Source organism: Notolepis coatsorum (assembly GCF_963971535.1).
Source record: "Notolepis coatsorum genome assembly, chromosome: 4".
Taxonomy (NCBI): Eukaryota; Metazoa; Chordata; class Actinopteri; order Aulopiformes; family Paralepididae; genus Notolepis; species Notolepis coatsorum.
In genome coordinates this window covers 182,389,739-182,406,618 of record NC_140168.1, presented here as the reverse complement: position 1 = coordinate 182,406,618, position 16,880 = coordinate 182,389,739, and the positions used below count along the sequence as shown (strand labels likewise).

General features: G+C 43.6%; 1 protein-coding gene across 1 annotated transcript in view; it reads left to right on the top strand.

The window, feature by feature from the left end:
• Window positions 1-738: 738 nt before the first annotated feature.
• tm4sf5 (transmembrane 4 L six family member 5) overlaps window positions 739-16,880 on the top strand; it is a gene marked incomplete at its 5' end in the record, with an annotated part of 67,440 nt that continues 51,298 nt past the window's right edge. The window contains 2 exons of the mRNA XM_084312983.1: window positions 739-912; window positions 3,880-3,960. Of these exons, the coding sequence (XP_084169109.1) occupies window positions 739-912; window positions 3,880-3,960 (255 nt within the window). The remainder of the gene's footprint in view (window positions 913-3,879; window positions 3,961-16,880) is intronic.

The window sequence follows — 16,880 nt, the reverse complement described above, 5'->3', positions numbered from 1 at the left end:
AAAAAAAGGAATTAGCATCATAATACAGAACGCTTTCAAATATAAACAAATAGATTGGACCATGTGTTGATTGGTCGAGAGACTAACACTGACTAACATGGGCTTAACCTGAATGTTTGTGTAGTTATATTTCTTCCAACATGGCTGCATCCAGTAATAATAATTTTTTGTTGATATATTTCTCGGGCCATTTGACGGGAGAAATACCTCCTCGTAAATATCATTGATAAATATTAAGAAATGTGGGATACATAGCAGTCGTCGTCATCTCCTTCTATGGCGTTTTTTTTGGGACACAACGCTCACGCTGGCCTCTGAGATTAGACAGGTACACCATCCGTTGGCCTTTGTCCCCACTCTGCTCCCGTCAAAGAGTGTGATCGCTCGTGTTTGCCTTTCACTGTGCAACCCAGCCTTGCTGCTGCGTGTCTGTGTGTGTGTGTGTTTACTGTACGAGTTGTCACAGAGTCGCCCAGAGGACCTTCAAATCGAACTTCTCCCGCTCTCTTTTTTACGTATTTATCTAGTTTTTTTTGTGTACCAGCTACTTTCTCTTTTTACTCAAGTTCCTTTTGACTGTGTGTGAAAAAGAGAGAGCAAGATAACAATAGAGGAAGAGGAAAACGAACCGAGAGAGAGAGAGAGAGAGAGAGAGAGAGAGAGAGAGAGAGAGAGAGAGAGAGAGAGAGAGAGAGAGAGAGAGAGAGAGACACACACAGGTGAACGGGAGAGTAAAGCATGTGTTGTACGGGTAAGTGTGCCCGCCTGGTGGGGCTGATCCTGCTGCCCACGGCGTTCATCTGCATGGTGGCCAACCTGTTGCTGTTCTTCCCCAACGGAGAGAGGCTGGACAGCGACCAGATCTCCGTGCAGGTCTGGGTCATGGGGGGGCTCATCGGAGGAGGCCTCTTCGTGAGTATTGATTGATTGAAAACTTTATTAACAGATTGCAGAATGGGTACAATACAGTATGGCTCAATACAAAACAAACTGCTAAGAGGATGCAGACCAGAAAAATACTTTTGTCTTGTTTACATCGGGGTCCCCCATTTTCAATTCATCATGACATTTATGACATACACGACAAAATAAAAAAATATATACATCCGAAGGGGAAGAAACTGTACATTGGTGGGGGGGGGGGGGGGGGGGGGGGGAATTTGGACATTTATACACAGGCCAGTTTCTAATTGCAGCCACCCGTATAGGTGCTCTTTGAGAGCGGTTTTGAAGTAGCGGCTCCCCGCTCTGTATATGGTTCATTACAATTGACTCAAGCCTAGTAACTGACACAATATTTCTGACACTGGGAATACATTCCATGAGATCCATAGATGTCCCTAGATACCAGGAACATGCAAATGGACCTTGTAGAACTGGAGCAATCTTCCATTTACTTAGGTATGTATTTTTAGGCGAATTATATATTGAATTATAATTATATATACCGCTCTGTATCAGAATCAGAAAGGTCTTTATTTGCCAAGTAGTTTTCACATACAAGGAATTTGCTTTGGACGTTATCGGTGCGACATTAGCGGACAGACATTAACAGACAGATAATACAATAAAGAGGTTGAGTAAAATTTAATTAAATATGAGCTAAGTTAAGCACAATAGAATACATTTTATATAGCACAATATAATATAGTACAATTATAAGTATAAAATAGGAATAGGCCATGGGCTGTACAACTGGGCAGATGTGGTCAATTATATACACTAATTAGAACGAAGTAACAATATGGTATATGGTGTTATTCACCGTCAAAGATGAAAAAAGAAAAGAAGGAAAAAAAGAACATTGATATTCTCCTTTGGTTCATTACAATTTACTCGAGCCTAGTAACTGACACTGTATTTCTGACACTGGGAATACATTCCATGAGATCCATAGATGTCCCTAGATACCAAGAACATGCAAATGCACCTTGTAGAAGTGGAGCAATCTTCCATTTACTTAGGTATGTACTTTTATGCGGATTTTCAGAAAATATGGCACTTTCCTATTTAATTTCATATCATTTCATATCATTTCAAACCTTTATTTCAACCCGTGAGACGTCGAGGTCACCCTCGTTCACGGCGAGGACGAGCTTACAAAACAAAGACATGGTTATCGGCAGATACGTGCGGAAATAAGAATAAACGATAACAATGAGGTAAGACGGTTCCAAGTCGACATCGCGGTGGTTGGAGATCGTACTTTTAAACGCAGCGAGAGAGGGAAGAGCCTCCAGCTTCAGAGTCAGTCGGAGGGAAGAGCCTCCGGCTTCAGAGTCAGTCGGAGGGAAGAGCCTCCGGCTTCAGAGTCAGTCGGAGGGAAGAGCCTCCGGCTTCAGAGTCAGTCGGAGGGAAGAGCCTCCAGCTTCAGAGTCAGTCGGAGGGAAGAGCCTCCAGCTTCAGAGTCAGTCGGAGGGAAGAGCCTCCAGCTTCAGAGTCAGTCGGAGGGAAGAGCCTCCAGCTTCAGAGTCAGTCGGAGGGTGGTCCAGGTGCTGGAAGCATCAAAGGGAAAAGCAGTTTTTCCTAGTTCAGTTCCGTTATATTCATATATTATATGGATTTCAAATGTTTATGTTGCTTTCACAGCTCAGTGAAACACTGTAGATGAAAATACAGCAAGCTGTTAAAATCCCTGAAGGGATTATGATGGTAAATATATAGTTTTCAAGTTTGAAAGTCGCTTCATATACACGGCAGAACACTGCGTTGCAACCAAATAACCTGATTCAAGACAGAGAGAGAAACAAATGTTCCTTATTATTTCAGGCCGGGACAAAAAAGGAGCCAAACGTCCCCACAAGGACCTAAACCAAGGACCCAAACGTCCCCACAACGCTCGTTAATACAACGTTACAGTATATAATCTGGGGTACTGACTACTTTAATAATAATGCAGGACCTGTTGCAGAGGTCTGACAGAGACCTGTCTACGGGCCGGTCTCGGGTCAAACCTCTACTTGTAGAAGGGTATGTCTTTAACACCAATGTATTACAGAATCAGCAGCACTGAAACTCAAGCCACAGAGCTACTAGGTTTCAGGGAAACCCCTTCCACCACGGTCACAACCATGTACAGTAGTTGTCATTTACCCTTTGGAACAATAAACTAAAACTGGATTGAGGTTTCACAAATATTGGCTTAGAAGATAAGAGCACACACTAACACAATAATGTGCTGTCACGTCGCGCATGCGCACGCACACACATGAGTATGTGTGTTTGTGCACACAAACACATGCACATGATGGACATACATACATGCATGCACACACACGCACGCACGCACGCACACACACACATACATGCACCAGTTCATTCAGTGGGATTCATTTTGGCCAATAAAATTTCTACTAATTTCTGAACGGATCTTTATGAAATTTGTACTACAATGTACTACTAAATGTACTACATAAGACTTCAAGCTATGGATCTCGGGAGTTTTTTAAGCCATACGAATTTCTGGGGAAATACTACTTCTGGACTACTAACTACTACAGAAAAACTTGAGTAACAAGTTTATGTTAAGTAATAAGTTTAGACCTATGTTACTCTATTTCATTACCACTAAAGGTGAGTTTTCCTGTGCATGTGGTATAAGTATAAAGTATAGTATTTTGGTTCGCAAAGAAAGTATGCAGTCCTCAGAAAAGAAAACTAAAATGGCCAATTATGGGGGCGCCTGTTAAGAGGTTAAACATACAACAAGCATGCCACGTATTTTCAGAGTCTCTAATCTAATACACTGTAGAAATAGTATATATATATATATATATATATATATATATATATATATATATATATATATATATATATATATATATATATATATATATATATATACTTAAATTAATAAAGCCTATTGTTGTTACTTGTTAGATGCTGTGTCCCAGCTGCTCGGCTATCAGGGCAGGGGGCAAGGGTTGCTGCGGAGCTGGTTGTTGTGGAAACCGTTGTCGGGTAAGTCAAGTCATTCGTTTGATTTGCATTAACACGTCACACAATAGTAGAATCTGAGCCAATGTGATAACCTAATGATGGGTAATAAAGTGTGTGGATAAGAGTAATATAATATCTGAGGTAATACAAAAGGTAATATAATACAAAAGGTATGTGTACAGTGTACCATGCCCTACTTTTCGCTGGACCCGTAGGCACAGGCATGGGTACAGGTACAGGTAGAGGTACAGTTACAGGTAGAGGTACAGGTAGAGGCACAGGTATAGTTACAGGTACAGTTACAGGTACAGGTAGAGGTACAGTTACAGGTACAGTTACAGGCACAGTTACAGGTACAGGCACATGTACAGGTAGAGGTACAGTTACAGGTACAGTTACAGGCACGGGTAGAGGCACAGGTACAGTTATATATCGTCTGGCTTTGCATCTCGCTCTGCCTACTGAGATAACCCATTATCTCCAGCACCTAGTGTGCACGTGAAACAAAACAAATGCACCCACTTGCACGTGACCATGCCACTCCCATGCGTCCCCTATATTACGCCGGAAGTGGTCACGCCTCACCCTTCCTCATTCGTTTCCAACGCGGAAGCAGCTCAGATGCACTTCTGAACTGGAGATTGTTAGGAAGCGTAAGGAGAAATTACACAATGTTGGGAATTCGCCAGAAGTTCGCCAGCCCCCGGGAACCTTCTCGGCACGTCCTAACAGCGCGGCGGTCCTGTCCTGTTTTTTCCTCGTCGCATGACAGCGGACCGAGGGACTTCGCCAGACGGTTGGCAGTCGAGGTAGGGCCTGCGCTAGCAGGCATTGGTACTGGCATGTGTAATACTGCTCGTTGTCTCGTGAGATGACCGAGTGATGTATTGGCGCAGGGGGCGGGATACTTGGATAAACGTGGTCGTCATGACTCTCTTTTAGATGTTTTTCCAAGTATCCTAGCGCGCGCAGCTACTGCTAATGCTAAGATGTTTGGGGCGCCGTTCCCATGTGCCCCGCCGGGGCTGTCACCACTCTTCCATCCTCTTAACCATTTCATTGCTGAAGGTCAATCGGTGTCTAATGTTGAGGGTTTTGCTGAGGCTTTTTTACCCTTTACACGGGTGGATGGGCTGACGACAGGGCTCAGGACAGGTGTGCCGTGCTTAGAGGAGCAGGTAGCATCGGTCCTTTGCCCTGGCATGGTTGAACGGTATCCCACCCGGAAGCCGACGCCGGAGGGCGAGTCGGCCCGGCAGGTGGCTGAGTGGGCTGATGAAGCTTATACCGCCGCGGGACGGAATTTTGCAGCAACCAATAACATTGCTCAATTGGCTGCTTTTCTGTCCAAAATGGTGTCGGGTGGTGGGGCCTTAGGGCCAGCCGACGTCAAAAACATCGCGCAAGTTTTTGAGGTTATACAGCTTTTGACCCAGCCGCAAGCTATAACCGCAGGGAGGGCTAGGATTCTGTCAACGCTTGTTCACAGGCATCTTTGGTTGGAGCAATCTCCCATTGAGGAGGAGAGGAGACTTCACCTCCTCAGGGCTCCCATCTCCGCAAATGGACTTTTTGGTCTGTCCGCAGGGGCGCAGGCGGTATTTGACCTGGGCCCCACACCGCGCAGCCAGAGGTGAGAGCCCCCGGCCAGCGGCCATGTTTCCCCCGCCTGAGATACCCTGGGCACAAGGAAAACAGGTGATCACAAGGCCGACAGCCTCGGCGGCCGAGGGGTCGGCTACATTAAATGGGCACGTCTAGCACGCTCTCCGGTTACTCCCCCCCGCTACACTACGGGACACAGGGCTCTGATTTGTTCCCTTTGGCTGCGGGCCGCGTTCTTCCAGTGAAGCGCAAGCGGCCCCACATTTAACTTCTCATGGAGACAGGGGCTGACACCCAGTTGCTAGCTAGGCCTGGGTCTGTCCGTGAGAATGTTGTGCTGTCAAGCGGCTCCTACACCACATGTCCTGCGTCTGTGTTTGGTGAGCCTGGTGTTGTGTCTGTCAATGGAGCAGGGTTCCCTGTATCTAAAAAAAATTGTCAGATGGGGAACTCTAGGCCCAGGAGGTTGCAGTGTGGGTTCCCCCAGCTCCGCCCTCGCCAGGCCGGGTATTTAGTTAGTGCCTCCCCCGACCGGAAGAGGTCAGTCAGGCACGCGTGATTTGGGTGGTAGTAATATCACTACAGGGCTACGGTGTGTAGGGACTCACCCTAGCGGGCAGCGTGGGGACCACACACCTTGCATGTCCAGCTGCAGAGCAGGCTGTCCTCAGCAGTCTATGCTGGGCAGATGCTCAGCGGGGGAGCCTATGTCACCAGGGGTGATGGCCGCTCTCCCCGTATCAGGCCGGCCCTTTCTGTCGGGGTCCCCCCTTGGGTGCGATTGCCTCATTGGTAGAGTCAGGGTGCGATATCCCGGCTCCGCCAGACACCCTGCTCGCGCGTTTGGCGAGTCCAGGGTTGGCAACACACAGCGGGAGGGACCGGGCCTCCTATCTACGGTTCCTGGCGGACCAGCGCCAGTTGGCTGCGGGTGCGCTTTGGGATTATCGTCACGTATGGTTACAGGAGTGCCATATGTCGAGGTGGATGGAGAGAACGCTGAGGGAGGGGCTTGTGTTACAGTTTGCACAACCCCACCCTCCGTTTTTGGGTTTGGTACAGACCCTTTTGTCAGCGTCCGCAGCAGTGACAGCTCTGGCCGACGAGATCCAATCTCTGTTGGCGAAGCAGGCCATCGTCGTGGTCCCAAGGGAGGACGCGATGTGTGGTGTTTACTCCCGGTATTTTCTGGTGCCCAAGAAATCGGGAGGTGTCAGACCTATACTGGACCTGTCCGCGTTCAATCGACTGATTGTGACGAGAAGGTTCAGAATGCTGACCGTCAACCACCTGTTAAGCGCTGTCAGAGTGGGAGACTGGTTCACCTCCATAGACCTGAAGGATGCGTATTTTCACATCCCGATCTTCCCTCCTCACAGGAAATTCCTACGCTTCCTGTTTCAGGGCATAGCGTACGAGTACCAGAGGCTGCCATTCGGCTACTCTCTGGCTCCTCGCACATTCACCAAGTGCGTGGAGACCGCGCTGGACCCTCTGCGTCATCAGGGAATACGAATTTTATTCTACCTCGACGACATTCTGGTCCTCAGCCGGTCAGAGGAGATCGCCAGGTTTCATACCAGGCTGGTGGTGGAATTCCTCGCCAGTCTGGGTTTTGCTGTGAACTGGGAGAAGAGTACTCCTCTTCCCAGTCAACAGGTGGAGTACTTGGGCTTGGTTCTAAGCTCAAGGCCCATGAGGGCAACCCTCTCAGAGCGGTGGCGGGAGGATATTCTCGGCGCGCTCAGGAGGTTCCGGCGCTGTCCGTGATGCGCCTGCTCGGTATGATGGCATCTGCTCACTCTGTGGTCCCTCTTGGCCTCCTCTTCATGAGGAGGATACAGAGGTGGTTTTCCAGTATGAAAATAGACCCGGTGAGAGACAAGTGGAAGCGGCTGAAGGTTCCCGTGTCAGTACTGGGGGACCTCGACCACTGGGGGAGACCTGGTGCCCTCACCAGCAGGGTCCCCATGGGCAGCAGGCTATCACACATCACAGTCTTCACCGACGCCTCCCTCACGGGATGGGGGGGACGTGTCGGGCCCACGTAGTAGGGGGCAGATGGCAGTACCATGCTGCCCGGTCTGCTCTACATATCAATGTGTTGGAATTGAAGGCAGTCCTTCTGGTCCTCAAGCGGCTCGGCCACCTTGTGGTGGACATGCATGTTTTGATCAGGACGGACAACACGACGGCAGCGTCATATATCAACAGACAGGGGGGAGTACGCTCCCCTCGTCTGCACCAGGTGGCGGTCGAGCTCTGGCTATGGGCGTCTCTCAATCTGGGCAGCCTGAGGGCTCTCCACATCCCAGGCAGGGAGAATGTGGGTGCAGATGTGATGTCGTGGGGCGGTCCTCATCCCGACGAGTGGGGACTACGTCCAGACATAGTCAGACAGGTCTGGGACCAATTCGGGGAGGCCACGGTGGACCTGTTTGCGAGCAGACAGTCCCACCAGTGCCCCTTGTGGTTCTCGGTCAGTCGGAAGGACTGGGGGTTTACCTTAGTCGTACAGGGCTTCCGATCAACTGTTTGTTTGTTACGGTGGCCCAGCGCCTGTCACATTGGTTGTGCGAGGGCATTGCCCTTGTTGGCTGGACAGGTTCCCCCCGGGGGCATCAGGGCGCACTCCACTCGTGGTGTGGCGGCCTCTGCTGCCCTGTTAGGGGGGGCCTCGGTGGAGGACATTTGTGCTGCGGCCTCCTGGTCCTCCCTGGGTCCTTTCATTAGGTTTTACCTCATGGACATGACTGGGGGTTCTGTCTCCCAGGCGGTCCTGAGGTCCGGGACCTCTCCTGCATCCCGCCATCAGGTGGGCTAGCAGGGGTGTGTGGGTGTGGACCGCGGGGTGCTGTGTCACACGTGGTCCCGCTTGCGCTGTGCATTCAGGGGTGCCTGGTTCCCCTTTTTCGCATTTTGGTGGAGTTGACTGCCTCCCCCCCTTCGTTAGGACGGACGGGTGGACGGGACTCCCCTCCTCCCTGGCTGGGGCTTACGGGCCCTCAGGGGGTGCATTTGTCGGGGCCACGCGTCCGCTCTGCCCTTTATCTCAGTAGGCAGAGCGAGACGCGATTGCCAGTTGATATATAACGTAAGGTTATCCTATAACCCTAGTTATAAGATACTGGCTGAGGGTCTCGCTCTTAGCGCCCTGAGGTCCCTTGGATGTTTTCCGCTTATGGAAATCGAACTGGGAAGGGTGAGGTGTGACCACTTCCGGCGTAATATAGGGGACGCATGGGAGTAGCGTGGTCACGTGCAAGTGGGTGCATTTGTTTTGTTCCCCAGAGCACACTAGGTGCTGGAGATAATGGGTTATCTCAGTAGGCAGAGCGAGACGCTCAGTCAGTATCATATAACTAGGGTTATAGGATAACCTTACGTTACAGGTAGAGGTACAGTTACAGGTACAGTTACAGGTACAGTTACAGGCACTGTTACAGGTACAGTTACAGGTACAGGTACAGTTACAGGTACAGTTACAGGTACAGTTACAGGCACTGTTACAGGTACAGTTACACTGTACAGGTACATCAATAAGCATGGATTGTATCAGTGCCATGTGATCAATAAACCACAGGAGTCTAATCCCGTCAATCTTCAGCAGAAGTATTATCTTGCCTTGTAGTGGCTTCACCAACAATAAGACCCCGCCTAAACAGATTTAGGCATTGATGTAGACCAGCGGTTCTCAAACTACGGTCGTGACCCAAAGTGGGGTGCATTGGCAACAAAAAAAATATTAAATTAAATTGCCTTTTTTAACTCGGAGAAGAAGCGCAGATTTTCCTTGCAGACAAAAACAACCCATTGGCAGATAAATGTGCTGATATTGAGCTCCGTTAGTGGCACTCCAGGATAATCAGCTGAGATTTAGTTCATTACACATGATGCAGCAGGCCACTGTCTGAGCAGGACGCGCTCAATTATCTTTCGTGTGACGAGCTACTGAAAGTCAAGTTCACTGGACAGGCCCTCGCAAAGTTCTGGATATCAGTCCGGAACGAGTACCCAGTGTTGTGTAATGCTGCGCTGAGAAAGTGTGTCCCCTTCGCATCAACATACCTCTCTGAGGCCGGATTTTCAGAGTAGAAGCGGATCTCCGCCAAAGCGCACATGAATGCATTTTCTTTTCATGTTCTGGCAACATATTTTGGCTAAATATGCCTCGTTTTATAAATGTGTATACAGAAACAATTCCGTTGCTTTTGTTAATAATATTAATTAATTTCATTGATAACATAGTGCTGTAATTTCATTTTCTAATAAATATGCATGATCAAGTTCAACAACGTGTGCTTTTATTTTGATATTCCTTATTTCCACGTTGAAATTACACGTGTGGGGTCGCCAAAGAAAATCCTAAATAAAATGGGGTTGTGGTATAAAAAGGTTTGAGAACCCCTGATGTAGACTACCTGTGTATCTGTGTGTGTGTGTCTGTCTGTCTGTCTATCTGTCTGTCTGTCTGTCTGTCTGTCTGTATGTCTGTCTGTCTGTCTGTCTGTCTGTCTGTCTGTCTGTCTGTCTGTCTGTCTGTCTGTCTGTCTGTCTGTCTGTCTGTCTGTCTGTCTGTCTGTCTGTCTGTCTGTCTGTGTGTGTCTCTGTGTGTCTGTGTGTGTGTGTATCTCTGTGTGTATGTCTGTGTGTGTGTGTGTGTATCTCTGTGTGTGTGTATCTCTGTGAGAGAGAGTAGTAGTATTGACAATGTGTCAGACCTTTTAAGGGCATATAGCCACGCCCCTTTTAGTTTGATTGATTGTGAATACAGCACTTTTGACTCCTCTGATTGGTCGAGAGGTTTAAGGAGGCGGGACTTCCGGGTATGTCATACCTTATAAGGGCATATAGCCACGTTTGATGGATTGTAACCACGCCCCCTTTTTTAGATGATTTATGACCCCTTAGGGCTTCTCTGATTGGTCGAGAGGTTCAAGGAGGCGGGACATCCGGTTTAGGAGGGGAGGGACATCCGGTTATGGAAGGGGAGGGGTTATAAGGGCGGGGACTTCCGTTTTTAGAATTTTTTTCAAAATAAAAGTGTTTCAAAAATAAATGTATCTATCTTCACAATAAATGTATGTGGACATAAACATTTCAAATGTGTGTAGGGGATTTAAGAATAAGTGTATATCTTCAGAATGTGTGTGTGTGTGTGTGTGTGTGTGTGTGTGTGTGTGTGTGTGTGTGTGTGTGTGTGTGTGTGTGTGTGTGTGTGTGTGTGTGTATGTGTGTTTTCTTGGATAAATGCAAGAGAGTGTTTAGACACTTGTGTTCAGAAAATGGTTGCATGGAGGATTAGAGTGTGTGTGTGTGTGTGTGTGTGTGTGTGTGTGTGTGTGTGTGTGTGTGTGTGTGTGTGTGTGTGTGTGTGTTCTTAATGCCAAATACCAAATGCAAAATACTATGTGTGTTTTCTTCCAAGTGGTATGATTTCTACCAACCCCAAGTGGCATGCGTCTCCCCTCTGTTTCTGTCTACCTCTCAGTAGACTGAATATCTCTTCCTCTCAGTAGACTGTCTCCACTCCGTAGGCTGAAATGACATTCAGAAACACTAGAGTGGTTCTGACACTCCTCCAGCGCTATGACATCCCCCTTCCCTGTCACAGAAGGGGGCGTGTATGGATAGCGAATAGGGGAGCCTGAAACTACTGTATTCACTTTCTGTCACTGGCAACAGATTTACGACCTTGTAAGTCCGACTTCCCCCTTTCTGCAGAGGCGTGTGTGTGTGGGTGTGTGTGTGTGTGTATGTTTGTGTGATTATTTTTTTTTAAAGAAAATTACAATGTGCCTATATTTTAGTTTCATGTCGAATGCCCAATGCAAGAGAGTGTTTAGACACTTCACCTTAACATTTCTTTTTGTTATATTGATGTAATGTGTCTATATTTTAGTTTCATGGAGAATGCCCAATGCAAGAGTGTTTAGACACTTCACCTTAACATTTATTTTTGTTATATTGATGTAATGTGTCTATATTTTAGTTTCATGGGTTTCCCTTAGTGATCATGTGTAAATAAAAAGAAAATACAATTGGCTTCATTGCTATAAGCCTTAGGCATCAAGTGCTCACACTCCATAAAACAGATTAAAGTGCTGCCCACGTCTGGGCTAGTATCAATACCAATACCCTTCCTTAAGGTTTACATATATTGTATTATTATTCACATTAATTATTACACTTAAAGATATGATTAGGTATAAAAGTTATATGTGATAGCTTAAAGAGCTGTGCTGAAAATAAATGTCTGTGTGGGTGTGTGTGTGTGTTCAGGGGTGTGAATAAGGCCCTCTTAGGTGTTAAAACAGCCCATAGGGGCGTGAAGATTAGGGGACATGCAAACTTAGAGTAAAACTCTGACATATTTACAGGCAACATTCAAATACAAATGGTTTATATCTTTGTAACATGAAAGTTAGTGTACAACATTATACTCATAGCATATTTTATAGTTCACACAACGGATGGGTTCACATGAACATAATCTGACCAAAAAAAATATTCCCCTAAACATACATTTGTCCTAATAAACGAACCTACACTATAACATGCAACACTTTGATGAATATTGTTACACAGCTGACAGAGTTGTATTATAATTATAATTTGGATAAAAGCGTCAGCTAAATGACTAAATGTAAATGTAATTGTTGTAATACAAACTATTTGACAGTTTGGGACACGGTGGTGATTCTTATTTCTTATTTCGTAAAACTAATACAATGTTGACTGGAAAATGAGTCTTTGGGTAAAAGGCCTTCTATGATAGCTAGGTCTGTAATGGACTTTAAAATAAAAACTTTGAAACTGTAGGCCCTCAATACCTTCCATCCTCTTTTTTACCCCAAAAAACCCATTCAATATAGTTTGCTGTACCTCAAATGTAATGTTCAGAAAATATGTCTCAGTAAGCGTTCTGTGTATTTTAAGGTCTTTGCTGTTGCAGTCATATGGAGCCAGGTCTAGCTAAAAGAGGGGTCAATGATCTCAAATGACTACTTGGTAAAAGGTTTAACACTGTAATAGTGGATGTTACGGCTTTTAAACTGAAAAATCATAAGTGTTTAGAAACTTTAGATATTAACCATATTATCGATGTTATCCACGCTTATATTATTGATAAAAAAGGTTACAGCATGATCTGCAATATTCTTTAATAAATCTTTTATAATATACCCAACTGCGTTTCATTCTACCTCAAGATGTAATAATTGTTTTGAATGATTTTAAGTTCCTCCTTACAGTTATAGATGTTTAAAAATAAAAAATAGTATCCAGTTGTGTAACTATCTTCAGCTCTGTGAATTGGAACCCTTTAAGACCTTGAAATGTCAACACTGTCTGTTAAATGTAATGCTTGAAGACATTTTACCATTTGTTGGGATCATGATCAAATCAGATTTATTTGTAAGGTCCTACAATACATACATTAGGGGAGCTCCAGTAGCTCACCACGTACCGCGAGCGTTATTTCAGCGCCGGGGACAACCGTGCTCGTCACGGATCTGGGGTTTAGCGAGTTCGAATCCCGGACTGCAGCCGTGCCTTTCCCAGAGTGTCTTCCCCCCCATCTGAACCCTTTCAGCCTGTTTCTGTCGGTCAACCTTGACCAGAATAAATGCGATAAACGTATAAAAGAGCCAGGGGAATGGCCAAAGTTTTAAAAAAAAATACATACATTAATGTCCCCTCGGGTCAAACACATCTTCTTTAAACAATTCAAGAAGAAGTACCACAATAAATCATAAATAAACCATAAATACCATAAAGTCCAACAAATTTAAAATAAATGAATGCAACACAGTCATACATGTAAAAACCTAACGATAGGACAGACCCTTCTTAGATGATGCAACAGTCTTGCACTAAAACAACCAAACAGTCAAACAGTTACAATAAAACATACCATAACATTTGCTATGTATAGAAAAAGGCGTACTTCCCATAGCAGGAGTCGGATATTTATCTTTTTTTGGTACACGTTTTTAAAGTGAAATATATTAGTAGAACTCTTTTTACATCATTCTACATAAGAGTTCCATGTTTTGATATTATAAATAAAATGCCTCATTGTTTTAAGGTGTTTCATACAAAATATAATCAATCCACTATACCCCTGTAACGGGGTAGACTGTATCGCTGCCTGTGGCACAGTGAATCAGTCCAGATATTATACATTATTTTTACACAAACAGCATATTTATTGTGTGAACGATGCAAAACTTTCATGTGGAAATAAGACAAGTCAACAATAGACTTATCAACCAGGCGATCACTGAAACAATATGAAATGTTTTTGCTACACAATACATTTCGCAGAGTAAATTTCACACAAACCGAGTACATTTGGATAATTGAATGTGAATGATACATTCCTATCTCTGACTTCACAAGTCTGTTCAGAGTTACTGATGTATAAAGGACCCTGTCCTGGATACATTCCTATCTCTGAACACTATAATCACGGTAAAACCTAACATTGTATTATTTTCATGGTTATAAATACATCTTTGTTTTAAGATGTTTCATGCTAAATGGTTCATGAATTTCCTTCAATCATCTGCGGACTAGGATCAAACAACCTCCGCCGGTAATACTGTGCATTTAGCTTTTTTCTGCATAATTATTATGAATTATAATATTGTATCAACAACTCTAATAACGGCTTTATGTTACTTTCATACATGTTAGCCATACTATACACTAACTCAGCTATGTTGAGTGAGTTCAAATGTATTTGTCTTAGAACTATCATCTTTGAGCTGTTTGAATATCTCCTATCGTGTGTAACTGTAGGATTTAATGCATATCGAAATATTGAGTATATTACACAAATATTTAGTGTGGCTAAAAAACTAGACACTGTTCTGCAAAGTAATTCAGAAATGTATTTGTTGTATAATATACGTTATATCAGTTTAAAGAAAATACCTCTGGGGCTTGAGCGTACTAAAACAGATGTACTTTTTACATTTACCAAAGTACATGTTTTCATATGACAACGATATAAATACAAAATGCCAAAAAATTATAGATTTTAATGTTCTAGACCTTATCTGGACTATTTAATGCTGATTTTATTTGCGTACTTACTGTCTTACTCTTTTGTACAGATTATCTATGCATACGTTATGGCTAAGTCTGCTTACAGCTGTGACCCCTTTTTGAGTTGCAATTCTTCCATGTCAGTTGGTATACCTTTTACCAGGTAGTCATTTGAGATCATAGACCCCTTTTTTCCGAGTTAGACCTGGTCCAAATGACAGATAAAACATAAACAAACACCTAAAAATACACAAAAAGCAGATTGATAAAAAATGAAGACAGGCAAACAAGCCTAATCACTGTAATTACAACATCAAACTGCTTGTCTTACAAAGTAGGGATGTGTCATGGGGGTGCTATATCTCAACCCTTGACAAAATAGCATTATCATCCTACATGCAGAGATCCTTCTGACTATTGATTAAATCTACTAAAAATTGTTAATTCGCCCTTTTAAAAACACCTCATACAATATCTTGAGTTTCCTTCGACTGTCATATGGTCAGGGAACAGGACAAATTTTCAGACATGTAAGCTGAAATTAATAAATAATTTGCATGTTCTCTTGAATCTACTTTGTGCATTATTGTTACACAGTCCAGTAGAGAGCATAATTATGTTATGTGAACCCTTCCATAGTTCTATTCTAAGTCGGCATGTCCTCTAGACTGATAAACTTCTCACCACCATGTGGGTTTTTTTAACACCCCCACACACACACACACACACACACAGACACATACATATATTTTCTGAACATTAGCTAACTCCTAGCCCCTACTAACTCAGATATATATGTTGACTGAATTACATTTTATTTACCCTAGAACCGTCATCTTTGTGTTGATTGAATATTTCATGCTGTGTGTAACTGTAGTTTGTAATACAGGTCCAAAATATTGAGAGCTTAAAGTTGCAGGGGCTTTCTTATTGTACCTGAAAAAAAAACTAGACGCTGTTCTGTAGAGTACTTCAGAAATGTATTTGTTGTATACTGTATCTTAGAAGAGAGAGAGAGAGAGCTTTGGGGCTTGATGTTACTAAACTTCTAAAAAATACATCTGTATTGTTTTTACCTCATCATTGTGTAAACAGGTAAAAAAAAACTAGGTTGATATGTCTGTTTTAAGTGTATCAATGACCCTCAGCCAATAAACAAAAATTCAGAATTCACTAGGATTATGTGATATCATGTTTTTACATTTACCATAGTTTCTGCTAAATATCCTGCAATATGTTTTCAGGTAACAATGATATAATTGCATATTGTCTACATTAGATACAAAGATTTTGTAATACACTGTTTAGAACTATAGTGTTTGCAAATATTATGGCTGATTTACTCGTGTGTAACACGTTAGAGTTGAAATTCATGCATGAAAGATGTTAAACCTTTTACCAAGTAGTCATTTGAGATCATTGACCCCTCTTTTAGCTAGACCTGGCTCCATATGACTGCAACAGCAAAGACCTTAAAATACACAGAACGCTTACTGAGACATATTTTTCTGAACATTACATTTGAGGTACAGCAAACTATATTGAATGGGTTTTTCGGGGTAAAAAAGAGGATGGAAGGTATTGAGGGCCTACAGTTTCAAAGTTTTTATTTTAAAGTCCATTACAGACCTAGCTATCATAGAAGGCCTTTTACCCAAACTCTGTGCTATTTCAGGATACTGTGACATAAATTGGGGTTAGATGTGTTGGTGAGGTTTGAACCATGCTAAAAAGGGTAGTTGACCTATAAATGCATTATAAATGTAGGCTTAGCATTGATACGGACACTATGGACATTCATGCTTTGAAGTGATCTATATCCAGAAATAAGTCTTAATTAAAGACATATGAAATACCCTATTGAAACAGTTAAAGCAGCTTGGACAGATACATACATATTTTCTGGACTATTTTTGTTGTTTTGTATCACAAACACTGGTGTATCTGCAATCTGGTATGTCCTAAAATGTCTGGATGTAGCATTACTGTCTATCTGTATGTCATGTATGCCCTGATTAATTGAAAATGGGGGACTCTGATGTAAACAAGACAAAAGTCTTTCTATGGCATGTATTCTCTTAACCTCGTCAAAGACTCATTTTCCAGTCAACATTGTATTAGTTTTACGAAATAAGAAATAAGAATCACCACCGTGTCCCAAACTGTCAAATAGTTGGTATTACAACAATTACATTTACATTTAGTCATTTAGCTGACGCTTTTATCCAAATTATAATTATAATACAATATTCATCAAAGTGTCGCATGTTATAGTGTAGGTT